The sequence below is a fragment of the Amblyomma americanum genome, chromosome 8 (genome assembly GCF_052857255.1).
Source record: "Amblyomma americanum isolate KBUSLIRL-KWMA chromosome 8, ASM5285725v1, whole genome shotgun sequence".
Lineage (NCBI taxonomy): Eukaryota > Metazoa > Arthropoda > Arachnida > Ixodida > Ixodidae > Amblyomma > Amblyomma americanum.
In genome coordinates this window covers 67,843,611-67,870,429 of record NC_135504.1, presented here as the reverse complement: position 1 = coordinate 67,870,429, position 26,819 = coordinate 67,843,611, and the positions used below count along the sequence as shown (strand labels likewise).

The following is a 26,819-nucleotide window of genomic DNA, read 5'->3' as shown; positions in this document are numbered from 1 at the left end:
GCACTGTGAGTAAAAATGATATTGGAACTCCCATTTATGAACAGAAAGAACTTACCACATGCGCTACAACCCATTCGTATTCTTCTTTGTAATGCTTTCATTGGTAATGCTTTGAAATTCATCCCCCGAGTGACTTAGCAAGGCAATGTCATCAGCGAATCGCAGATTACTAAAGTGTTCTCCGTTAACTCTTATCCCCAACTGTTCCCAATCCAAGCCTCTGTATACCTCCTGTAACCAGGCAGAAAGATCGCGTCTTCCTGCCCAACACAACACCCTTTCTTACTGTAATTTTATTGCTTATTTTATGGAGGACTATGGTGGCTGTGCAGCAATTATAACCTATAACTATAACCTACAAGAAAACTTCTAACCACTGCTCAACACTAGCAAATACAGGTACCATCTGTTACAAAAAGTAGAAGCCACCAGTAACTTGGCTGGAGCGGCTTGGTGACTTTTATTTACTGCCTAGACACAGCAACTTTGTTCCCACACATTACTCAAATAAAAAGAATTTGTTGACACGCTAGCAACATTATGTGCTTTTCAAATTTCAATCCCAGCACGATGTAACGTGATGTACGCTCTATCTAATGCAACACTCCACAGACATACGGAGTCGAGTCTCTGGACACAAAAAGCGTCGTTGTGCTGAATCCATCACCTTTATCTGGCAAATAATCGATGAGAAAATGCAGATATAAAATTCTTTATTTCTGTAATTCTTGCACACCCACAGACAGGAGTTTGAGAATCAAACTTCACGAAGGTCAACTTTGGCGGCATGTTAAAAGGTCCGTGGTTGTTTGCAACGGCATTGATGGCAGTGGAGAAAAAGTAGCCAACGGCAGTCGACACAGCCTCTCGTTTGCTACCGGTGTCAGGTGGATCTGCTTCGTTTCTGGCTAAGCATGGCTTGGCTTGCAGATTACAAGCCATCCTGCAGCTTTTGTATTGAAGCTCTTGTTTTATTTTGTTTTGTAGCTTTGGTGTTAAAAACACCAAAGCTACAAAACAGGTGCCCGCAAGAATTGGCCAATATCAATACTGGTGACCTAATGTTCAAAGGCCAGCAGGTGATGACAATGGCGCTAACAGCGGTGAAAGATGGCTCGGGAGATGAACATGACAGTCTGTTGTCTTGTGTACACTTTGTTGTCAGGTGCGCCTCCCTCGCTTCCGGCTTGGTGCAGCTTGGCTTGTGGACACCCAGCCGCCATCCTGTGGCTGGGCAACGAGATTGTACAAGTTTTGCGTCTCTGCATCCAACTGCTCCCTGAACTCGCGTCGCATTCTCTCGAGTACCTGCAACGATCAAGGGAGAAAGACTATAAGGTCACTAACTATGCGTGACCAAGCTTCTGAAACTGACATCTTCTAAACAATTGCCATGGAAACAAAAGCGGCTGTTTATAAGCGTAGTGTACAATACCAGCCCTCCCTTCATTACAAATCTGCTAGATGCTGCTATAGCAAATTTTTTGATAGATTAATTCATGCAACGATATTTAAGTTCCGGATTCTAGCAAATATTCGAAAAAAGCAGCTGCAAAGGCCATTGTCCCTGCAGCTGCTACGAATCAGGCTTAGCAGGAGGATTGCAATTCCAAACGTGAAAACGTTTTCTTTTCTTAATTTCTTTGATACAACACAGCTGCCCTTACACATGTCAGCATGAATACCAAAAGAAAAAAACTGACATGTAGTATTTAAATCAAACCATTTGTTGCAGAAACTATGCTAATCCAAACGCTACACACAGCAGCTGCATGACACAGAGCTTGGCAAGCACAGAGTTTCCATTGTTGTGCCAGAAAATTTTGTTGTGTTTCTTTCTGCACGTTCCTAGCAACATAACAAATACGTGTATTTACTGGTCTTTTTGCTTTCAAAATATTATCAACAAACCTACTTGTGTTGAGACCTAATCACCAACACTAATGGATCACGTGCTCGTTAATTTTAACACAGGCACTAGCCACTAATTTAACACGGGACACACCCCCACAAGACAGAAAATGCACGGGGAAGGAAGTGTGTCTGGCAGCATACTGCAGAGCAAAAGGCGGTATCAAGTTACAGCATGATGGGACATGACTGAACAGGCTTTCGAAGCACTACTCATGCCAAATTTGTAACCTCTTAGTGACCAACACTGCCGAGAAAAAAGAAAGCAGCAAATAAGCTGGCATCCATATATATACCTTATTCACTCGCATAACAAATGCACTTTTTATGCAAAAAAATCTCAGAAAATTTGGGTGGCGCATTTATCACGCGTGGTGAAATATATTCGGAAAAAAATTTTGAGCGGTAAAAACGAGACAAAAAGTAGGCAGGCGGGATAAATACACAACCCAGTACAACTTACCGTTAAAATACAACAAAACGAGTTTCCCGGTATGGTTTATTAACGGCCCACAGTGCTGCCCGAAGAGAGAGAAACTAGAGTACACTCTAGTGCGACCCTCAGCACTAGAAGCAAACCTCAACCGCAAAAAGTTTCTACAGTCCTTATTACGGCAGATCATACATAGATGCCCATTAACACCAGAGATGATTTCTATTGGTTCTTGTATCCCGTGCAGAACATTTTTATTGGCTTTTCATCCTCTATGGTGAGGTTTATGAGTCTGGACGTTGAACAAATGGCGCTGTATATTACTGCATATGTGCTTCGGCGTTCCAGGACACCTGCGAGTACTTACTACCATCATCAGCAGATTGCACGCCGAAATATGGTGTGCGTTGATTACACAAGCGCATCCCTTGGGTGAATAAATACGATATACTCAGTCAATGATGATGATGGGTTTTTATGGCACAAGGGCATCTATGGCCAAAGTGCGCCATGACACAAGGTTTTTTCGACTTCTCAAAGTGGGGTCAAAGACCCACTTCCCAAGCATTTCACCCCAAATAAGCCGAGCACCAGACCAGGCCAAAGCTTGTACCCATTGTATCACCGGTGGGCACCCGGCGGCCCTAGGGATCGAACCCCGCACCTCCTGCATGCGAGGCGGATGCTCAACCACTCGACCACCGCTGCGGTGGTATACTCAGTCAAGCACAATTCCGGAAAACAGGTGGCACAAATGTACACTAATCAGATATGTGAATGCTCACCTCACGTTATCAATGACCATAGGTAAGAAACAACAGGTCTTCCAGCAAATATGAGATTGTAAAGCCAATCAAGGCCAGGGGGCAGCCAAGCTTTGCACGTAGCAAGAGAGGCTGCAATGCACAATTCTCACCCTGCTCTGGGCTGCGGCACGCTGCTTCAACTCCATCTTCTCCTTGGCCAGTGACTCAGTGAGCAGTGACAGCTGGGTCTGGTAGCTGTGCGCGGACGGACATCAGTCAAGGAAATTCGCACTCACTGCATTGTCACCCCCCTCATAACACTGTCAGCACCTTAGAGAGAGAGATTTTCTTTTTTTAAACACCATTTGTTGAACTGTTCAGGGCACAACATGAAGACACAATCAAAGACCACAAAAGAAGAAGCGCTACATCTTGATTAACCAACACTCTCTGGGTCAAATCTGTTCAAGGCTGCATTACACAGAGGCAACAGCTTTGGCCGAATTCTTCTGCTCAGGAATGGCAGTGTCTGAGCACAGTTGTTGCTCAGAAGATAAAAGAACTCGCCAAACACCAGGAGTTCAGCTCTGGTCAAAAGGACTGAATACACGAGCATGGGCTAGAGGACAACATTCCCGTCAGGTGAAGACACAAAGGTTAAGTGCTCTGACTGTTGGACCTTGGCCAGGTTATCGGGAAAATGAGATTAAAGGTCCTGATTGACAGGAGCAGGCGTATGCCAACAAATGAAGCAAAAGCATAGGTGCAGTGAATCTAACTTCCTACGCACATGCTAGAGAAGTTACCACCGAAAGCTAATTCAAAGCTAATTCATAGATGGAGGTTTACGATTTCAAACTGCAGCAACACAAAATGGGGCCAGCAGATAGTATACAAACATCGATACTTGCTCTCAAATACATGTATGGTTTGTGCTACCACATTTTCAAGACTATTTGCGTAAACATACCTCGGTTATGTGCCTTGCATACACCCCTTGTTTTGTTTGTGTGAGCAAGCAGATACAAAACTGTTTTCACACTGAATAAAAATTCAGTTCTTGGCCAACCCTTGCTGGCCAAAAAATAATTCTACCGCCAGCAGAGGCACCAGCCAGGATCTGCACCAACATGCTTTTTGAGTCAATGACCAGATAGTGGCTCAAGTGTTCAATTATGTGCAAAGCACACATAAGCAAGTTCCAAATGGCAAATTTTTGTCAAATTGTCTTTGCAGACTTCAGCAATTCAAAGTTCAACATGACAAAAATGAGGAATAACACAAAGGATGCATGAATTGATGCCAACTCTTAAAATTAATGTTTATTTCTTGCAAAAGCAAATTTATGTCCGCTGTGCCCATATATACAGGCAAAAACAGAAGGTAAAACATGCAAGCTATGCAAAAGAGATGCATTTATGCAAAGTGCCAAGGCAAGCACAAACCATTCATGTGTCCAACCGCAAGTGACAGTCTCTGTGTCCCTTCTACAGGCCTCATTGTGCATCACTACACCCAAGTCACTAACTATCATCTACTAGATTAGCTTTCAGTCCTTTGTTAGGAAGTTTTTGATTAAATGCACTAAGCAAGTGGCAAGAACTTAGCATTTGAAGGGTGTTATGACAACAATTACAAATTCGCCTGCTGCTTTGCTAAACAAGAATGTGAATTAGTACACCATCATCAGCTTGAAACCAGCTTGGTTCAGGCAGACACATTAATAAAACGCGTAAGACAAAGTTTGAGGTGAGTTTTAGACCAAAATTAATGGGCTTTCATAAGCAAGGACAACATTTGATTTATAACATAATAATTTCAACCGCCTAGGACTAATTAATGATCAAAATAATATCAGTGCATCACTGCTTTCGCATTTTGCCTTTACCAAAAAACAGTCTAGCAGGGAAGTTTAGCTGTGGGATTCAACGGTTTAAAAATGCCTCAGATACGAAACTAAGACATCTCACACATAAAAAAAAAGAACAAGTAAGTGAGGGCCAGTCTCTTTCACAGAAAGGATACAAGTTTTCCAGCGAGGCCAGGTAGACCCGGTGCCGATCTTGCTCACGCAGCTGCCGCTCACGGACGGCGGCCTGGATGTCGACGAGGTCAGCTTTCCGTGTTCGAATGCTCTCCTTGAACGCATCGTGCAGCATCTGCAGAGAACGCACCAGGAAGCTATTCAAGGGTGGAAATGGTGGGTCATTTTGTTTATCGAGCATCCTGGATTAGCTAGCCAGACACCCAACTGCCCAGAGCAGATAACTGTCGCCACAGTGCTGCGTGACAGGTGGAATGATGCCTCAGCTGCACTCATACGGCCGACCCACCACAGTCACATCAACTCACTTCACACACAGAGCCGGTGCATTGTGCCATGTTACAGCAGGAGACATGAATGGACAGGGACGCTAGCAGCACGTAATGCCCGGTTGGCTACCCTACACATGTAAAGGTGCACAGAGGGAGTGAATGAGAAGAGAGATTATTAAGATGATGATACTGGAACATGTTTCTGGCACGAGGGCATTCCCAGCCAAAGTGCGCCAAACACGTGCCAGCAATTGCTTGGCAAGTGCTGACTCCTTATGCTAGTAGCTGACTTATGGTTTGGTTATGGGGGTTGAACGTCCCAAAGCAACTCAGGCTATGAGGGACGCCGTATTGAAGGTCTCCGGAAATTTCGACCACCTGGGGTTCTTTAACGTGCACTGACATCGCACATGTAGCTGACTTATGCTCGTCCTTAGGCTAGTTTAACCCGCCAAGGTGGCTCAGTGGTCAGGGTGCTCAGCTACTGAGCCGGAGGAACCCGAGCCGAAGGAACCCGAAACCTGGCTGTGACGTTTGCATTTCGATGGAGGTGAAACCACAAAAGGTGCCCGTGTGCTGTGCGATGTCAGCGCACGCCAAAGAACCTCAGGTGGCATAAATATATCCGAAGCCCTCCACAACGACATCCCTCAGAGTCCGTGTGTCATTCCGGGACATTAAATACGACAATTTACAATTTTATGCTAGTTGACTTAAGTCCAGAACATATGCACTGCGGTTCATATTCTCTAAATGTGTAATAAAGCAATGAAGGTGTGTAGGGCCCAAAAGTCATCAGAAGAAAGATGAAAGTTGAGTTTGTTGCGCACATGGAATGTCACCACAGAAATGATTTCCTTGTGGCTAATACTACATACTACAATGGACATCCACAGTGTCAATACAGGTGGGCACTCAAGCCTACGGCTCCTGAATATACCTACACAGTGCTTTCGAATTGTTTTGTGCAGATAAAAGCTATGGCGAAGCTAATTCATAACCAATGATGACTTCGCAGCACTGTAGCCACACAACCGACTCCGATATAAGGTAGCAATGTGTACAAGCAAGTTCTGCGTAATGCCAGAAGCCTCATTCATCAGGCTCTCAGCAATGAAGGCCAGCTAACATCAACCACAACAGGACATCTGGCCTGAAGAGATGCGTCCTCGAATCAATGACTCCCAACTCACTCCAATCCGCACTGAGGCCACGATGGCTTGCCTGCTCCTACTTGCGCTTCAAGGGTATGACGCGATAGCTAACGGTTTACTGCTCATATATATGCAGAATTGGTCTTTCTCTTTCACAGATTCCTGGGAGTCCCCATACCACTCCTGGTATGATGGTGCAGCGGTTAAGCGATGCACCACTGCCCTGGGATGGTAGGTGCTGCCACCGGTGGGGCTTGTGCGACCCATTCCCGAGCAACCTCGCGCAACCTCATGCAACATGGCAGGTGACATGAGGATTCCATCTTTTAAGGGTAGCATCGAGTGTTAACACACACACACACAAATGGGTTTTCGCTCAATGGGGCAAGTAGGGCCTGCGCCTTAAAAACTAACCAGGTGCACCCAGCTGTCTCGGGCCACATACAGAGCAACATTTTTCGGTTCCGGGCGCCAGAGCATAAAACCAGACAAGGACTACAAACAAAAAAAGACAAGCTTTTTCTCGGTCTTCGCCCTTGTCTTGTTTATGGATGCAATAACATTTTTTTTTTTTCACACTGGTGATCACAAGCACGCACTTTTGAATGACCTGGCCAAAACAGATGGCTGGTGGCATTAGCCCCGATACAATAATTTCTAATCTAGAAAAGCAAGTCTCTTTTTAAAAAGCTAAGTGATTCTGCATCTGTATCTCTCTCTCTGAATGTTTGTCAGCCTTCAGCACACAGCTCCCGGGGTGCTTCTCTGGACTCCTTGGGTTGCTTTCCACTGTTTCAGACCCCTTGAGCACCTAACCTGTGTGTGCCTCAACCCTTAGATTTCCTTTCACTCACTTTACTTTGGAACTGTCTACACTGCAAATACTTGTAGAGTAGAAACCCACAGTTACATTCCCAGCTTCTATGTTCTCATGAGCCAGTCCCGTCCAAGCTTTCATAGAAATTGACGCAATACAGACCCGCCCGTTAAGTGCCACTGTGGCAGTGTTCCCGTATGCTGTGTCTCGAATGCCACATCATGATGGTGCTTTACCCCATTCTGGCATTTTGGCAGCCTATGTTTAGCACGTGCAGAACGGCGACGGCAGACCGACCAAAGCGGGATCTCAACTCCAAAGGTGGCTTCCGGCACTGGTGCACCGGACACTGAGCGCACTTAAGGGCGGTGCGAGCCTTGTTATGGCTGTAAGTGCAGTTCCATGACTGCCATGGCACAAGTGCGAACGACCGAACGCGCGAGAACGAAACTATGCCGCGTGGGCAGCGCAGTACGAGATACACTTGCATGAGTTTGCTCTAAGGCATGTCCCTGTCATTTGCCTTGTCGCCTGCAGCTTAAAAAAGTGATAGGGTCTTAACGTAGGTTAAGCCGAGCAGACATGCGAAAGCATGTGCTCATTCTTCGCCTCTTCTTTCTGGCACCTGCATGTGCACACAACCGCGTTTCTCGCTCTTCATCTTCACACCCTCTCTCCATTCGGTGGAGCTTGCACGACGCATTCCACTCCGAACTTACCTGAGCTTCCTCCCATTGCCTGCAGCTTGCGGGACGCTCGTCCGAACAAACCCGAGCTTACCCGACTTACTCCAAGGCTTCACACAAGATTCTCAGTTGGGTTTGACCCCATTAAGTAGTACTTTCACGCTAAAATGCAAATTCTAGATCCCAATAGGCAGTTATTGCGCAAGAGTAAAGCGGTTGCCGCGGAAACGGTGCAGACCCGCGAACCCATGCCCACCCTCTTCGCCGCTGCCTCCCTTCCACAGACAGCTGCTGAGCCAGACAAGAGAGCAGTCTCAGGGCGTTTAAGGCAGTCTGTGCATGCAAACAATCGCGAGAGCCACAACGTGTCACAAATTCCAGAGAAGCATGCTGCCCTTACTAGAAGTGAAAAAAAATGGCAGACACCTATGGATATTGTTTTCACGTGCACTTTCGAGCTACTGTACGTTTTCCAGATGGTACGCTTTTTTCAGCAGCCCCGTGAAAACATAACAGCAGGGTTCTCCTGTACCTGACTGTTTAGTTATAAACCCTGTCATAACTACTTCAATTTGGAAATTTTTTATGGGGCATTGCGCTTGCATGATTTTTTTTGCATGCACATTAGACAAGAAGAGACGAAAGCCGAGACATAGGGGGTTCCTCAACACCTTTTGGCATAGCCGGATACAACTCAAGAACAAGCGGCTTTTCCCCATCCAACGGCCCACTTCCAGCCAATGGTGTTGGCCAATCCTCATAAGCCTGCTAGCATAAACATGCAGGGAGTAGCAGACAAAAGGGGATAGCTCATGCCCTCCCTGGTCAGGCAGCTTCCAGCATTGTCACACTAGCAGGTTCATGATAATCGACCGAAGCTATTGGCTGGAACGGGGTCCTTTGAGCGGTAAAAGCCGCTTTGTTCTTGAGTTGTATCCAACTATAGTCGCTGGAGCTCCCTGAGGACGGACAACCCTTGAGTAAAACTGCATAATTCTTCAACCTTTCTTCAACCTTGAAGAATCAAAACTTGTGGTAAGCCTGGACAGAAGAATAAATGCGTCGTCCCGAAGAGTTTTTTTTCAGTACAAGTCAACCGCAGGTAAAAAGACAGACCTGCTGCTGTCGGTGCCTGTGGGACAGTCGGCGCGACCGCATGATGCGGTCACGCTCGTCATGGTGCCGCTTTAGTCGTGCCGCTTGCTGCCGCCGGTCATTCTCCAGTGCGCCAATGGCCTGGTGCAGCTGCCTCTGCGTGTCGAGTTCATTCTGCGAGTAGGGGCCGTTCGCACAGTAAGCAGGCAAGTCTGCCAACCTGTCTGCCACATTTTGTCATGCTCTGATAACTTAAGAAATATTTTTGATGATTACATACTCGGGAAAACCAGATTACCAAGTAAACAATAACTACAAACTCATCCACAGATTAAGTCAGAAAATGATTCAAGGATAAGTTTAACAAACCTAGCTTGAAATCATAAGAACTGAACTGAAGGCAGTGTTATATGTAAAATTATTTACAAGAAATGGTTACAGACTCATTGCAAATTCATTTTAAAATCATAACATTTAAAAATTTCGAGCCACTTGGTTGCCAATCAGGATACGCAAGGCTGGAGTCGGTCTTATTAAGTTATTATCATTTTTTTTCTGCATTGTTCAAGAAACAGCTGTGATTATAGTCTTCAGACAAAATAAGTGAAGTGAATACAACACAGTAAACATATTGCCTCAACAAGATGTTCAGGAAGGGGAGAAGTTTCAGAGTAATGCAGGCTGCATCACCTTCAGCAAACACAATAGAGCTAGAGTAAAGCCTCATTAATTCAGACTTGAACGGAGTGGAAAAGATGTACGGACTAACCAAATGTCGAATTATCGAATGGCCCCCATAAAAACTGCCCCAACCCGTTTGCACGAAAGTTATTTGGTAAAAACCTGGGCAATGGTCATTGCATTTTAAGACAAAAACAGCGCAACGATTACTTTTAACGCCTCCGTCAAATACTTTTAATTTGTGCACACTATCGCCAGTGTTAACAGCAGGACCGCTCCATAGTGACAATAGTCTCCGTGGCTCTTTTCAGCGAGTAATGGGGCAGCGCTGGAGCTTGTTGGCTTGAGGCGTCACACATGAGGAGGCTTCACCGCACAAATGGCAAACAGCATGCGACGACTGCAAAGCTTCAGCGCGGAGGAAGAACGGAACTACCATGTGGAAGAAAGCAAAGAAAACGCGGATTAGTGCCGGAGCAGCAAGATGCCTTCAAAAAACAACAAAAACGATTAGTGACACAGCAATCATTGCTCTAAAAGGCTTGGCTTGCTGTCTGATATGCGTGACAGATACCACCATCGCTACGAACAGGTGGCAAGGCTCCGAAGACAAAAACTACGCAGCTGGACTCTATTGAAAAGGGCCTGCCGATTGTCAACAAACCAGCAGTTCCATGCACGTCAGATGGGTACGGGAAGCACTGTAATATGCAGTTCAGGCCTGATGACAAATATTTGGACAATCGCTAGTTGAGCAGGTTATACCTCACACCACGGCGCCACTTCAGGATCCCATCCTAATTAACAGATGCCAACAATGGGCCGTACGAATAAACGAGCTTCCGACACCATAGACTTAAATGGGTGATTGGCGAGAATTCAGCAGCAGTCCAAACTATCCAAATTTCCAAATTAACAGGGGCCGGGGGCAAATTAACAGAAATTTTCAGGAAAAAAATTTTTAAAAAATGGCTGGCAGTTTACCATTGCTAAGCAAGAAACATTGTGTCTAATCTTCAATGGCAACTTACCCAATGTATGCTAGCGGCCTATGTTCCAGTATCGCGCTTATGCAGCAAAGTTGTCAATGCCTGCGCGTACTGCTCTAGTGCCGTGTTTTCTGCCACAACACCGTCCATGCCAACGCATGCAGCGCAGATCTCTCTGTCACTACCGCCACATAGCTCAAAATGTGAATATTAGTTTGATAGTAGTATTAGCTGATGAAGACAACGATGTGCAATGCACAGCACAAGAGTGCATTGCAGTGCGTTGCACGATGCGTGTTCGGCTGCGGCGATAGCCTAGTGCTCTCGGGCAGTGGCCAGCGAAGCTGTTCTGTTCGCGCAGCCGCAAGTTCGAATCCTATCGCTGATATTTATTTTATTTATTTTTATCTATTCATTTCACTTGGCACAAACATCGCAAGCATACAAACTGCAAGAAATTGCTCAGGGTTTACCCACTGGAATGGAGCTTTCGCACTAAAAGAAAGGCGATTAGGCCTCACATCTGCATGCATTACAGATGTCAGTAAAGAAGCACTGGAGGAAAGGCACCAAAGGAAAATTTAGTGCAAAGGCTGACGTTCGTGGCAGGTACAAGCCTCCCAATGTTGGTGGTTCTTGGAAAACGAATGCAGTGCTCTAACTTTTCCCAGTGACACTAAATTCAGCCCGGTCCTCTGACGTGCCACGCACTGAAATAGCAGCGTCAAATCTGTAGAATGACTTTGGCACTCCTCACCAGGCGGCGTGAGCGAGCCAGATCTTTCTGCAGGGCATTCATCTTGCATGTATGCCTCTGGAGGAGCTCCTCGTGCTTCCGCTGAAGCCGATCCGCATCAGCAGCCACATCTGAAGCCGACGAGGCGGTGTGCACGGCAAACCGCACGTGCTGATCATGGAGGCGCCGCAGCACACGTTCAGCGTGGGGTGACATGTCGGCACCCGCTGAAGACTCTTCTTCCGGGGCCACTGAACAAAAGGAAACGAAGAGAGAGAAAAAAAGACCCTTTTCTAAAAAAAACCATGTGTTCTTGAAATCGACACATTTTGAGGCAACACTGCCGCCAAGTTTAAAGATGTCTTCTTTGGAATGGTGCTTCCGTAAATGCAGAATAAAGAATCCGAAAATTACGCAGATGCAGAATTAAGAATCCGCAAAAATACTGCAGGTAGCGTAAGAAACAAGAAAGAAATATGCAAGTTCATTTTTTTTAAGACATGCCTTGCATGCTGCAGAAGTCAATCTTATAAAATTGAAGGTGGCTGTTGTAACTCAGCATTGAGTAACGTTTTGTGTTAGCTTCACTCGAAGAATGGGGGTTGTTTGCGACAAAATCTCTATAACGATTGCAATATAAAAGAGTGTTCGGGGTCACTTCTTTCAATCCAGACCAGAAAGATTAGACACTGAAATCTCCACCTTATTCATCACGCTAAGAAAAAAACAGTATAAGGGTTCTGTCGCTGGATTTCAGTTCTCAAGCAGTTTTAAGGCACACATGCTACTAAGCAGCTAGAATTGGCAATTCCCGACAGAAGTCGAGGCACGCTTGCAAACTCCAACCATTTTTCTACTAGAAACCTGACCTCATTCACACAGCGCAAAGACGAACACGGACAAGAGCGGAGACACCACAACAGCGCTTTGTGATATCTTTGCGCTGTGTGAATGAAACCATGAAATACCAACTTGCCCAGCAACTGATTTTATGCAGCAGATCCTTGTGATTTCATTATAATCGCAATATTATATCTTTTAAAATTTTCCAGGCGTCTCAAGCTCTCTTCGTGCTGTATTCATGCAAATAAAATAAATTCGTAATTTTCCCATGGTTCTGTGGTTCCTACTGATGTCAGTAACAATTGTATATAAAAAAAGATAATTTGGCTGCCAACATAAAATTGCCTGCCAACGCAAAAATGCTTATATCCGCAACTTTTTACGGAACCGCAGGAAACTAAGAGCCTTAGACATTAGTATTCACGCAACACTTCTTGGAATGTCTCTAGGTCCTCCAGGTAACTTGAATTCATTTTTGTCATTTTATGTTGTTTCTCTTTCAACACCTTAACGACAGCCACAACGTGTAAGTGGACTTTAAGTTACATGAGGCATGAAAAAGCAACTGGAATATGGTCGCTGCTTTATCAAATTAATTCATTCCAACTTTTGGATTAGCCAGTTCCAACAGCCAGAATTAGAACAAATGAACAAATAGCTAAAACAGACAGCAACATAACAGAAGCACTAGACAATGTGACCACTGAGAAGGGGCAGGCATTCTATGCAAAAAACACTGCATGCAGGCAATATAACAACTCCAGTTTTCAATACATACAACATCAGTGACCCATGATGTCTGCCTCCAATATGATGAAGTCAGTTTAGATATTTCCTAACTACAACAGGAGTCCCTGATATTTTTTCGCCTCGGGGGGGAGGGGAAACCAAAAGGTGCTGAACAACCCCGCAAGTTTCCATATCTTCCTGCTTGACATGCATGCCGAAAAGAGCAAGCAGACGTCCAGCCTTTCTAAAAATGGCCAAATTCAACTAACAATGACTTACTGCGTTGTACTGTATTGTAAGAGCCTGCTACAAGCAATTACACTGTGGTCAGTCCCAAAATAGAACAGTTAACGATAAGGGGGGTGTTTGAGACATGCATGGACTTAGGTGATCAGGGAACCCCAAAGATCACCTCAAGGAACCCAAGGGTTCCGCAGATAGTCAGGCTTCAAAAGGAAACCTACCATCAGCATCAGGTCGAAGCCGCTTCCTCGAGGTGCTGGTTCTCGAACGCTTCACACCACGCACAGAAGGAGACAGCAGCACTGGAATAATAACGAGGAAAAAAATACTAATCAACAAACACAACAAACTGCACCTACCATGAGGAACTGTCCTCAACTTATCATGCTCATTCTCATATACTGCTCTGCCTACTTATCATATTGTGTAAGGGCAATATGATAAGGCAGGTGCTTATCAGCCATGCACGGAAGTGCAGGGGTGCCGCAACGACCTTGAGGCTGGTTTCTCTGTGTTGTTAATATATTCGTTTAGTTAGTTTCTTGAGTGTGTATATATATATATATATATATATATATATATATATATATATATATATATATATATATATATATATATATATATATATATATATATATATATATATATATATATATATATATATATATATATATATATATATATATATATATATATATATATATATATATATATATATATATATATATATATATATATATATATATATATATATATATATATATATATATATATATATATATATATATATATATCAACAACACAGAGAAACTGGCGACAAGTTCGTGGGAGGACTCCCACACTCGGGCGCACATCATACAGGTGCATACCTTATCCTGCTGCCCTTACACAATATGATAAGATAGGGGCAGGGTTTGAGACTGCAAATATGATAAGATATACACAGGATTGGATAAGACTGATAAGACAGGATAACCAAAAAAGCACCAGAGTGGAGGAAGCATTTAATGATTGATAAGTACTGCGGGCCTGGAAGCCTGTTTCCACAACGTGAATGAGTGGTTTGGTGGCACCGTGTCATCTCACGGAGCAGGTGTTGGCAGTGAAAAAAAAAAAAATGTGCATTGTGAATCGCGATGAAAACGGGCATAAATGCGCTTTTGCTATGGCTCCAGAGAAAAACACAAAAAGGGGAAGAGGCAGGGGAAATTATAAACCTCAATCTAACGTCTCTAACATGAAGGTCACTAACCTTAGCGTTAATCATTAGCCTCACACTTTTCACCTCGACTTGCTAGAACGCACTCTGCTCCACTCACAGTCGTGCCTCGTTAATATAGACACTTGGTTCCCGAGCAAAACTGTCCACAAAGTGAGTCATCCAAAGAAAAACTGTGAATAAAAAACAACAAAAAATCATGCTATGATTAAGGTCCGCTGCTCAGCGTACTGGTGGGCAGCAAATTTGAAATTTTACATGATTTTTGGAGCTACAAGCCCTTTATCCCAATCGCCATTGTGCTTGAAATAATGTTGTGCAGCTTGACACTCCTAGTGGTCTATGATGTGCTTGATGGCGTTTCAGGGCTAAATGATCTAACTACTACTACTACAACTATTCACATCTCATGAACCACTACTACATATCAGCATCCAATCAGCTGACAGCTGCTGAATGTGGCTCTCTACAGAGTATCAGCTGCAGTGGGAGTTCTCATCACAGTCATTCAAGCAATATGAAAAACTGACACATGAATTGGACAACTCTGCACAGTAAGGCACAAAACCGGAAAATACAAAGGCCTTCACTTCTTCACTGCATTCCTGTGGTGTGCTGTGCTCGAAATTCCGAAATTGAAACACTTGGTTGGGGAAGTAGAGATTTTGTTCTAATTACCATCCATATTAGCAAGACAAAAATACACTGGCCCTAATGGGCACTGTGCATTTTCCTCCTGTCTATTGCCCGGACAGCGAGTTTCCCAAATTAACGAAGCTTATATACATTGCAACATTGCAAAAGCTGGTCCCACTTCTACACAAGCTTATACCCCTGTCACACACTCAAAAAAGTTGCGCTGCTGCTACACGGCAAGCTCGATCGCCATTGAGAGTTTTCATCACCTCACAATGAGGTGTTGTGGCACAACTATTGCTGTCAATAATTTTGTAGGCAAGCTAGCAATCGATAAGTTTAATTGAGAAGGATAAAAACAAAATGTTGATTTGTTACAAACAATATTAATCACTCTTGAAATGAACTTCTTGGACAAGATGTAGTAGCATTCATGCACTTATGAAGAAGCTGCTGTTTGCTGTTTTTGTATCGCTGGTAACAATGGTGTTATGCTTGCTGCTGAGTTTTGTAGGCCGAGCTGTCTTTTTTTCTGCAAGATGAGTTCTATTAGAGATGATATTGCAGTGATTTTATTCCCCAGCGCATTACTGTGTGCACTCAGTGTCTGAGTGCATGCAGCCTCCACTCGAAGGCCTTTGAGATCTCGACAGAGTTTCCCTATGCGATAGGCCAGATCCTTGGCCTGTGGCACGCAATGAAATGTACAAATAGGAGTGGCAAAAGTGACCTGCCTGATTTCTTCACTGTGCGAGGTTGTCTGCGGACAGGTAGTTCCTTGTCAGCACGCTGCAAAAAAAAAGAGACAAGGTAATACTTTTTTCTAGAACGGATAATTTTTTTTTGTACATGCATTAAGAAAGCAACAGCTACTGTTTGAAGGTGTTTTATCTATTAAACAGTAAATGGCACAAAAAACAGCCTGCAATGAATAGTAACTGATACAATCCTCCGTGATATCATTAAAATAAAGAATGATGACGAATTTTTATGGTGCAAGGGCAGCTTTGGCCAAAGAGCACCGTGGCACGAGATATTTTTCATCTTCACAAGGTGGATTCTAAAACCCGTTTTCCAAGCATTTCAAACCAGAGAAGTCAAGCACGAGGCCAGGGGTTAAGCATGTACCCATTGCAAAACCAGCCGTTGCAGTGACTCAGTGGTTATGGTGCTCGGCTCCTGACCCGAAAGACGCGGGTTCGATCCTGGCAGCGGCAGTTTCATTTCGATGGAGGCGAAATGTTAGAAGCCCATGTTGTGTGCGATGTCAGTGCATGTTAAAGATCCTCAGGTGGTCAAAATTATCCGGAGCCCTCCATTACGGCGTCCCTCATAGCCCGATTCACTTTGGGACATTGAACCCCATAAAGTGAAACCAAATTAGTGCAAAAACCGATGGGTGCCTGCCAGCACTTCATATCAAACCCTACACCTCCTGAATATGAGGCAGATGCTGAAAATCACTACACCACCGCTGCAGTGACATTGGTAGAGTGAGGTCTCCAGTTTTTGTGGTAGCTTTCACACAGTTAACTGCGACAAAAGGAAGCGCAATCTGTCTCTCCATATGTTTCATGCAGAACTCAGTATTACTTAATAAAATTTATGCTCAAAACTGCACACTGCTGAGTGCACTAATCATAAGGCCAGTCATTTCACCATAACATACCTTAAACTTGACTTGGACAGCTCAGATTAAGTGCACTGCTGAGTGCACTAATCATAAGGCCACAGTCATTTCACCATAACATACCTTAAACTTGACTTGGAGAGCTCAGTTTAAGTGCACTTCATTTGTACAGCAGAAAAAAAGGTGTCCTTCACAACTACTTCTTCAACTGTTTGGCATGGGAAACTGCCCTTATAGCCAAAAAAATCAAGCAATTTAACACATCAATATGTATTTTCTGCCACAAAGAGTGCACCAATGACATCAAATGTGGTGTCCCAAAACTGGGCATCATGGTGGCAGTGGCCAAGTTTAAGAACATCTACCACTACCCATTTTTGTGCTCTTTTGTACTTGTTATGCTCAACAGTATGTTAAGCACAAAGAGCCCGCTCAAAATACCTCTTTTTAACCTACTTCACGGTTCTCAAATGGTCAAAAACAATTGACGAACACAGCTGATAACAAACCATCTAAGAGTCACTATCACTCGCATTACAGAAAAGTGAACAGTAAATTGCTACACGCACATAACATCAATGATATTTTTAGTTTCATAGGACAGTCTGTATATATTGGTGAATTTTGATATGCGACAGCCTTGAAGATTAACGCATAGATATCAATTCACTGACACCACCTCATACCAATAAAGGGAACGGGCCAATTAATAATTGTAGTATGCAGCCAAACCTAAATGACAATTGACAGCAAATGACCCCAGACGATTGCTCTTTCGTCTAATGATGAAACTGGCTGCACCTCATCGACTGCTGCGAGCCGCCGCCGGAGCTCTGCCAACGTCTCCTTCAGCCTCTCCTCCACACTGTTGTCGGACTCTGTCGTCCCGGACTCTTCCAGCTTCGGTGTGCCGCGCAGCCAGTACGGACTTCCCTGCCTCCTCCCTCCTGGGGCAACTGCTGGCGCGCGGTGACTTGCACTACCATCCGCAAACTTTTGCGCATCAACATCATCCAGGCCAGACTCCGCCGTCGTGTAGTTTGGACTTGTGAGAGGCGAGGGTGTATCAGGAACATGTCGATTCGGTGGCAGTCGGTTGGGTCCGACGGAGGGCGGAGCGGCAGCGGTTCGCATTTTAGCCTTGACGTAGTCGCAAAGGAAGCAGGGCCCGTCGCTGTACAAGGAGCAAGAATCAGGCGAGTCTGAGCTTGTTGGAGTAGAATGGCTCGTGATGCTGCTACTGGCACAACAGCGTCGACAGAAATCGCCTGCATGCGATACAAAAGAGTTGAAAAAGTTCAAAGAAGAAAAAACATGAGGCGTTGAGGCACATGTCAGTCATTCGCTGGCAAATGACTGGTGCGAACACGACAGAGCTCGAACTCAGTGCAAAACGAGGCGTGCTGAAATCATCAAGGCAGATAACTGACCAAGTTGGTAAACATTCGCTATGAATAATACAAGCGCTACAAACACAGGCACGAAGAGGGAACACAGCGCTTTGTTCCCCCTGTGTGTCTGTGCTTGTATTATTCACACTGAAATCATCAAGGTAACCATGCAGCCTATTTAATTCCATCATGGACACTAACACTTCCTGCTCCAGTTAATTCAAGCTCGTTTAAATTGAGCAGCCAGTTTTTTCAAGCTTTACTCTCAGCAACATAAAGCTTATTTAAAAAATAAAAGTTTATTTGCACACATGAATTGCACATGATTCAAACAAATCCCCAGTCTCCTTTGAGCTTCATCACTGAAAGTTCGTTATAATCCCTTGAAACTGATTAGGTATGTTAGCTGCTACAATTCCTGCGACAGGTCCGATTCCTATCTTTATTTTTGCCCAGCCTAAAAGATGTGCTCAGCTAGCAATGTACACTGTACAGCTCTCTGACTGTTTAGTAATGTTACAGCAGCATCGGCCCGAAAGTGCCATACCTTGCTACAATACATTCAGTGTCCTGCGTGGGACACTGAATGAGCATCCAGTCTATGCTCCCGTGATACTGCTAAAATATATGTGTATCATGGATTATGACGTTATTCATACTGTCTTCTTTGTGTTAAAAACAAGACAATTTTTCTTTCCAGCTACAGTTGGCCCTTTTACGGTGAAGTGCACACGCTCATCTCATTTACTCCCCGATTCAGGCAAAGGCCTAGATGTTTATAATACAGCCGCTAGGCACACGTGGTTTGGCTCACAAAACTGTTTGCGGGAAAAGCGACTGGCTAACAAGCATTCACTTTTCTGCATGCAGGCCTTGTCTGTAAGAAGAATTGCTTATTCAATGATTCAAGTCAGCCTACAAGTCCTCCAAGTCTACAGATTTTTTTTTAAATACTGGGAGATCTCTAAAGTGTCCTCTGCTGCACATTCAATTATTACTGAAACTGGCTTGGATTTTACTGACACAACTGCTGTACTAACTTATATTCAAGCAATCCTGTTCCTTCCAAATGGGAACGCAGGGTGCTTAGAACTGAAGAGTGCTGTGATTTTCGCCCATCATATTTTTTTATTTTTAATAAGGGCCCCAAAACTTGCAACCAAGTGGTGTTCAATTCTGCATTACTCTGGTGACTGCCTTGCATTCCTAAATGGGCATGATATTCTTTCCAATAAGAACCTCCACAGTGGCTTAGGGGTTATGGGGCTCGGCTACTGGCCCGAATGACGCGGGTTCAATCCCGGCTGCTGCGGTTGCATTTCGATGAAGGAGAAATGCTAGAGACCTGTGTACTGTACGATGTCTCTGCACATTAAAAAACTCCAGACAGTCGAAATGATTTAGAACAATCCACTATGGCGTCCCTCATAGCCTGAGTCGTTTTGGGATGTCAAACCCCATAAACCAAACCTTTCCAATAATAATATTAACAACAGTACGTCAATAAAACACTACAAAGACAACAGAACATACGGTGCGGGTCCTGTTCTGATGAAGAAGCTGGAAGTGGGGAGTCTGGCGATGACGGTACTAATGATGATGAAGATGATGACGAGGCACCCTGAAGGTCAAGGCACCCGGAGAGTATCTCAAGCAGGTCAAAAACAGCGTGCGGCCTGCCCCCAATGACGTCGTGACCTTCAATGTGCGCCAACGACGTCAGCAGGACGCGGTGCGAGAGGGTGTCGATGGCCGCATCCACGTTGAACACTTCTTCCTCACGGGTCTGTGGATTCTTGATCAGCCCTGCGCAAAAAAAAGTTATAGCCCTTTTCTAAAGTTCAAATTTTACTTTCAGTGTAAGAAAAGGCAACAGAGTGCATCTCATGCACAAAAGGAATTGACAAAGTTAATTAAGCTCAGCCATGATTATATGTACATGTAACTTCGAAGGACAAGTAAGCAGTAGAAGAAAACAGCCACTGAGCACTTTAGTGCTCATGGGAGGCAAAGGCAAGTGAATAATCACAAAGCAAATGTTAGTTATAATTAAGAGGACAATGAAAACAAATTGAAGCTGCCCTAAATTGATTCACTGCAATGTTCTAACAACAAGAAAGGCTACTTTAACTGAAAAAAGAGCTTTTAAAACCTAGAAAAGGCCCAGAAATTCATACAGGTGTTGCCATCACTGGCTGATTTCACAAATAAAATGCAACGATATCAATACATTTTTATGTGGATCTCTGAGGCTACACAAAACCGCCGACACCTTCCAACACGCAACCATGGAATCCATAATAGCCCCCATGTAGGCATCTACGCACAAGTTTGAGTCTAGTATTGGGAAAAAAATGTTCCATCCTTTCAACTCAAAATTTCACAATGATAAATACATCTTTTGCTGCCAAACAAACATCAACAAGGGAACAAACATCAACAAGGGAACAAAAAGTCAAATTTTACAAACAACAAAAATTGGATGGGGTTTTCATCACAGTTCCTTTAAATTCAAACTCAAATTCCTTATTTATCCAAGAAAACACAATAAAAGTGTGTGCAGCACTGTTTGGACCCATAGCCGTAGGCTAGTTATGGGTCCAAAAAAATTGAAATTCTATAATGCAGACACTTCGTGACATGCACAATAAAACCTTGGAAGAGCGGAAAGGGATATATACATAATAGAAATCACAAAGAAAAGCATAGTAAGGAACAGTGGCTACAATTCAAAAACATGGTGCATGTTCAATTACAATAATAAATTACAATGCCATTTTGACTTTCTTGTTTTTCAGAAAGCTGCAAAAGAGGCCTTGAGACATGAGATGTTTCAAAGTGGCCTTCAGCAGCTCAGAAGAGGCAAACTTTACATAACTAAAGCAAACCGCACAAGCAGAACTCAGGACCTTCTGGCACCGAAGGCTGCCAGCATTGCGCAAAAAAAAAATGCCGGAGTTCTAACGCTGTTAAATCGAGTATAACGTGCGGAAGCACTTGGTTTCAAATTAGCTTGATTACTGCCTAAAGACTGCCTTAACTTGTCCTTCGAATTCAATTGTCTCATGTCTAGACATAGCCTTACATTGTCCTCCAAGATAATTTTTTAAACTTTCGTACCATGTGACCTTCCCCTAGCCACACTGTATCCAAATCACTTCATCTCAAAGGTCGAGGCTTCAGAGACCCACTGGCTTTTTCAGGATTGCTACTGAAGAAGTGCTTTCGCACCAAACGGACGCTACATGGTGCTTCCAAACGAAATGGTCCATGCAGTACAACCCCAACCTATATGAGAACTGAACCAAGTGAACACAGCTGTGGGAAATCGAACAGGTCCACAAAGCAGTGACGCCAGATATGCTATGTAGGCAAGCTTCCTAGCAGGAACCACAGCCAGCAATCATAAGAAGCCGTGACGGGCGCCAGCACTCATATGCAACAGCTAGGATATACCAGCGCTTCTTTTTCTTCCACTTTCCAATCAATTATCTTTCAAGGATGAAGTGATTACGTTACTGATTTTCCATTGATCGATACCATACATTTATTTTTTAAACAATTCCCCCATGCTTTCCTTGGTTTTGGTGACAGTTGGATTCCTTCATATGAAAGCTAGCACAAAATGCTTATGAGAAGGCCAAAGAAACCGTACACTCGTGAAGTGAGGCACCAACGCTAATTCATCGCAAGCCCGAACCACGCACATCAACAGATGACACTGGCGAAATAGCGCTGGCACACCATGTTGGTAGTGACTGGCACCACACACAAAAAGAATGCACCTCCACCTGGCTGCTACGCATGGAAGACAAGCATCCAGGGACATGACCGCGTTGTATGTGACCACGTCCCAATCGAAGCTACACTAACACCCCAACAGAAATCCAAATAAAAATGATAATGAAACAATTTTAAAATCCTAACAAATTAAACCAATTAAAATATAACAAGGGAAAACCCTGCATATAACCAGATTCTCATAATCTACTCAAAATTCCTGTGTCCTGTGCAAGTTCGCCTACGCAACTCAAACCAAAACAATGCAGTTGGTTACAACCTTGTCACACAAAGATATGCTCCATCATTCACCCAGAATAGAGATAGCTTAAGGGTGCCACAAGATCACACACGGCCGCCAGCCTACGTACCCGCCGCGGTGGCTCAGTGGTTAGGGCGCTTGGCTACTGAGCTAGAGTACCCAGGTTCAAATCCAACCTCGAACCCAACCGCGGTGGCCGCATTTTGATGGAGGCGAAACGCAAGAAGGCGCCTGTGCACTGTGCAATGTCAGTGCAGGTTAAAGATCCCCACGTGGTCAAATTATTCCCGAGACCTACCTACCATAACTCTTTCTTCTTTCGCTTCCTGCTTTATCCCTTACTTACCATGTGGTTCTGGTGCGACAGATCCTGCCCCATTTCCTTTCCTCAAAACCAATTTTCATTTTTTTTTTTCAGTCTGCGCCCCTGATGGTTAATGGAACAAGAAAAAAAAGCAGTAACATCAGCAGCCTCAATCTAATTCAGCTCTCCATTTCAAAAACTAGACAAGGGCAAGCTTCGCACCTGCTACTTCAATGCCACAGCAAGCCTTGTACAGCATCATGATGAGCTGGTAGGAGAGGGCCGACAGCTTGCCGATGCGAGGGTGTGGCAGCTGGCATTGCACGATGAGCTTGTTGACGAGCGCCAGGCATTCTGCGGTTGAGGCAAACGAGGCCAGAAAGAACAAGGCCGCAACATCAGCAACTGGAAACTCGTTGCTAGGGCTCAAAACTTTTTCACCCAGCACTGAAGTAAAGAACTGCATGCAATATCTATGCCATGGCCGAGTACCCTGATGACCACGCCCACAAGTAAAAGGACTGCCAGGGTCACAACTTCGAAGCTGTTAACGGCCAGAAGAATGAGGGAGAGATTTTTTGGCAACAACATAATTGGATGATGCCAACAAAAGGCATAAGCCCCACAGAATTTACCGCTGTAAAAGCACAAGCAAGACAATCCTTCCACTTCTCCGACTTATAACCAGCACAGCTACACTGCAGCCAAAGAAATTAGTTACCTGCATTGAAGACAGGCGCTTGGTGCATGAAGCAAATGTAGAAGAAGGCGCGAGGCGAGCGTGGCTTGTGTATAAAGTCACACGCCATAATCACAGCCGGGATAACAGCTTTGAGGCATGGCTGACGTGCCTTCCTTCTTCTACAATATGGTCACATGTCTCAGAGAAATACAAGTACCATGCAGCTGCAGAGGCCCAGAGATTTGACCATCGACCTCATATACGGGAGGTATGGGGTTCAATCCCCAGTTCTGCCGGGCACCCAATGATATTCCAATGTGTGCAAGCTTCCCCTGGCCGCAGTGATCATTGCTCATTCGTGAACTCTGTATTCTGCATGTGAATTGCCCTAATGAAAAAAAAAACATATACACAGAAGGAATTCTTCTTTACAGGTTTTGAAAGAGCCCTGAAATGCATTTGAAATAACCCTGAACACAAGAAACGGTTTGGAAAAAGTAGAACACCTTGCAAGTGACTTAAAAATGAGTCATAAACAGGGAATGGAAAAAAAAGAAATGAACAGCACACTCTATTTAACCTCCTGCTTGATTGCAGCACAAGTTCTAGCGCCCTTTTCCCCAAACTGCAGCTCTGCAAGCAATGCATGGAGTAAAATCCCCAGCCACTGTCAAATCAAAACACTGCCAGTTGGAAGTGCAAAACATAAATCATGCTCGAGAACAAAAAAAATAAAAAGTACACATACAGATGATGAAATAACTGTGCCATGATGATTGCACGCCCCACTGTAATCAAACTTAGCACTAAAACCTTAGCAAAGAAACGCGCTCGTTTCATGAATTTTAAAATAAACCACCTAGCCTAGGTCACACCACTGGGAACAACCCCTAAGCCTTACTTCCTACTCAGCACATACAATGGAAAATGAAACAATGAAGCACTGAACTTTACACATGTCCACAACAGCTGGTCTCTGCAAAATTCCATGTAGTAAGGCTTCCGGGTAGTGATTCAAAAACTCCGTTTTCAAGCAAAAACATAACCTGAAACGTCAGAGCACATACATGCTGAAGAAAAAAACATGAAAATTTAACATCACCTTTCAACACAACAGTGCAGGTGACAATCACAAGTACAGCTGGCGAATGTTTTTTACTTCCACTCTTGTTAACATTTACTTTGCATCATAGTGCTTTTACTATAGTACTAAACTGCAATCACAGCTGTTTCCACTGCTTCTGGTTGAACAAGGCGCAGCAAGGTTTCAGTGCAATACCGTGCTATAGATCCTATTTCCATACATCTCTTTTTGTATGATGCATTACATATGACATGAATAAAGAAACTGAAATCTGTACATGACAAGAGGCTGCAGCAGAGTTTTTAACCATCACCTCAGTCCCCGTGACACAACAAATGCCCCAAGCACCTATTCTCTTGAAGGCTAATAAACAAACCTGCAAGGACTTAAGCTATTTTGCAGACGCATTCGCCTCGGGAGTGCACAAAGTTTTAGACATGGAGGATAATTGTTTTGAATGAAATGCAAAAGCCTTTTTGTTTGTAATGTCTATTAGACAATCACTGTAGAAGTTAGTTGCACCAGAAACCTACTGCTATCAGCAGAGACACGAAACACATTTGATTACTCATAACGCTTGTTATGCAATGATGAACGAATCAGTGCCCATGATCCTAGCGTCACAACCTTTGCTGCTGCAGTTAAGATGAATAGGCCAACACAAAAACATGTCTGGAAGCAGCTCAGTAGAGTGCCATAGCCTGCGTTATTTGATGTCAAACAATGCACACAACATATGACGAAAATTATTGGGTAAGTGAGCACCAACACTGAACATGAATGTGCTTGCTCAAAAATTAGTCTGGAATTCTTTCTCGGGTGTGCATATTCACTAAAATAAAATAGTTCAGCACATGGCAGACATAGAAAAACTTGCAATCAGCGTTATGCCATAAATTCTTCAATATAACCATGTAAGTGAATTTTAATAACTTTTGCTCAACACTACAAACAGCACTTTAATTCCTTATGAGGCACGGTAGAATGAGTGGCCTTAGATTAATTCTGACTGTTGCGTTTGTTCTCAATGTGCATGGGACACTTAGTTTCTGTGTTGTGGGCATGGCAGGAACCATGACAATACGTGCCTTTTAAAAGACTGTTCCCAGTCTGTTCCACCTTGTTTTTTTCTTTTTGTTTTAGTGTTTTGCATCGATCACACAACTTCCTGAATTACATTCAAGTAACCAGGCATTCCTGTTGTGCGCTTTCATGCATTTCTCCACGCTTTTCGTAAAGTAGATTGCACACTCTGACGCAGCAGCTCTGCGGACCTTAATAATCCGACAAAGTAAGTGCATTCGGCCGAATATTAGGTTCTTTCTAGATCGCGGGATTGACTGTTTTGTCATCGCCTGTACGACTTTTAAGCATCAATTCAGAATTGCAGCGACCACACACAAAATCTAGCCACAAAGTCCGGCAACTGCTGCTTTGGAAATGGCCTCTCGAGAACAAAACCGCAGCGTCGCAGCACCTGGTTTCAAGGTGAAACGAAACTTGAGAAACAGCGCGGTTGCGAAACTGCTCCTCCTAGAGACGTACGCCACGCTCAATATATACCATTCATCAGTCAGATACCCGCGGCATGCCACCGCCGCTACAGCGTGCGAAATGTCACGGCCAAGTGCGCTGCAACACATGTGGCGTAAGCATTTGTTTGGAGAACCTTTCGACGCGTCTACGTAAGCACAGCCTCAAGCAGATTGAAGAGAAATACCGCACCTCGTTCCACGTTCAAGTCACTCATGACGCCGCCGACGGGGCGGTCACCGAAGATCAGCGCCGGATCCCGAGGCGCCCCGACATCGGTGGCGCGCTAGGACTCCGCACTTGGCCGATCGCGAATTCAAGCTTCCCTCCACGGATGCCCAGCCATCGTCCCGTGGCTTCTCGAGAGACCGCTCCGCCCTCACGGCGTTGACGTAATCCCACGCTGCGGTGCTTTTCCACTGCGCGTTTCGGCGTCTACGGGTGCCTGCAGGTCCCGCACTTCGCTCCGGAGCCGACGTACTCGAGCCGAAACGCCCGTTTTCGGCGGAAAGCTTCGGTTTTCGCCTCGGTCGAGGCCAAAACCGACGCACACGCGTGACACGCAGGGCTGTCCTGACACAAGCTTCGCTCGCTGTCCGCTGCATACCTGGGCGCTGCCGGTCTCCAACTAAAAATAAACCGAAACCATTTTTCCGGTTGCTAAACGACACCTACGTTCCACTTGCCGGTGGCGCGGCAGACATCGCTCAAGGCACTGACGTCATGTGACGTCAAATTTGTGAGAATACAGGCAGCGCGTGTGCGACTCTCCTGGCAAAGCGACGCTGTACTCGCGCGCGGCCAATGGAACGCACCAAAAAGTAGGGTGGCGCCATCTGTTGTTGGGCCTAGAAAACCTCTCGCGCCGCCTGTCTCATTGTTCCCGGAAAGGCCGCAGCCAAGTCACAGAGAAGTGTAC

The 26,819-nt window shown here is 44.5% G+C and overlaps 1 protein-coding gene across 1 annotated transcript; it reads right to left on the bottom strand.

Moving 5' to 3' along the window:
- Positions 1–696: 696 nt before the first annotated feature.
- On the bottom strand, positions 697–26,232 carry LOC144101858 (uncharacterized). The gene is made up of 11 exons (XM_077635082.1): positions 26,093–26,232; positions 22,824–22,955; positions 19,789–20,061; positions 17,666–18,132; positions 15,969–16,023; positions 13,601–13,681; positions 11,586–11,815; positions 9,180–9,332; positions 5,116–5,249; positions 3,261–3,345; positions 697–1,308 (listed from the first exon to the last, which is right to left on the bottom strand). The coding sequence occupies exons 1-11, from the start codon at positions 26,115–26,117 to the stop codon at positions 1,162–1,164; spliced, it is 1,782 nt and encodes a 593-aa protein (XP_077491208.1). The 5' UTR covers positions 26,118–26,232; the 3' UTR covers positions 697–1,161.
- Between the last annotated feature and the right edge of the window lie 587 nt (positions 26,233–26,819).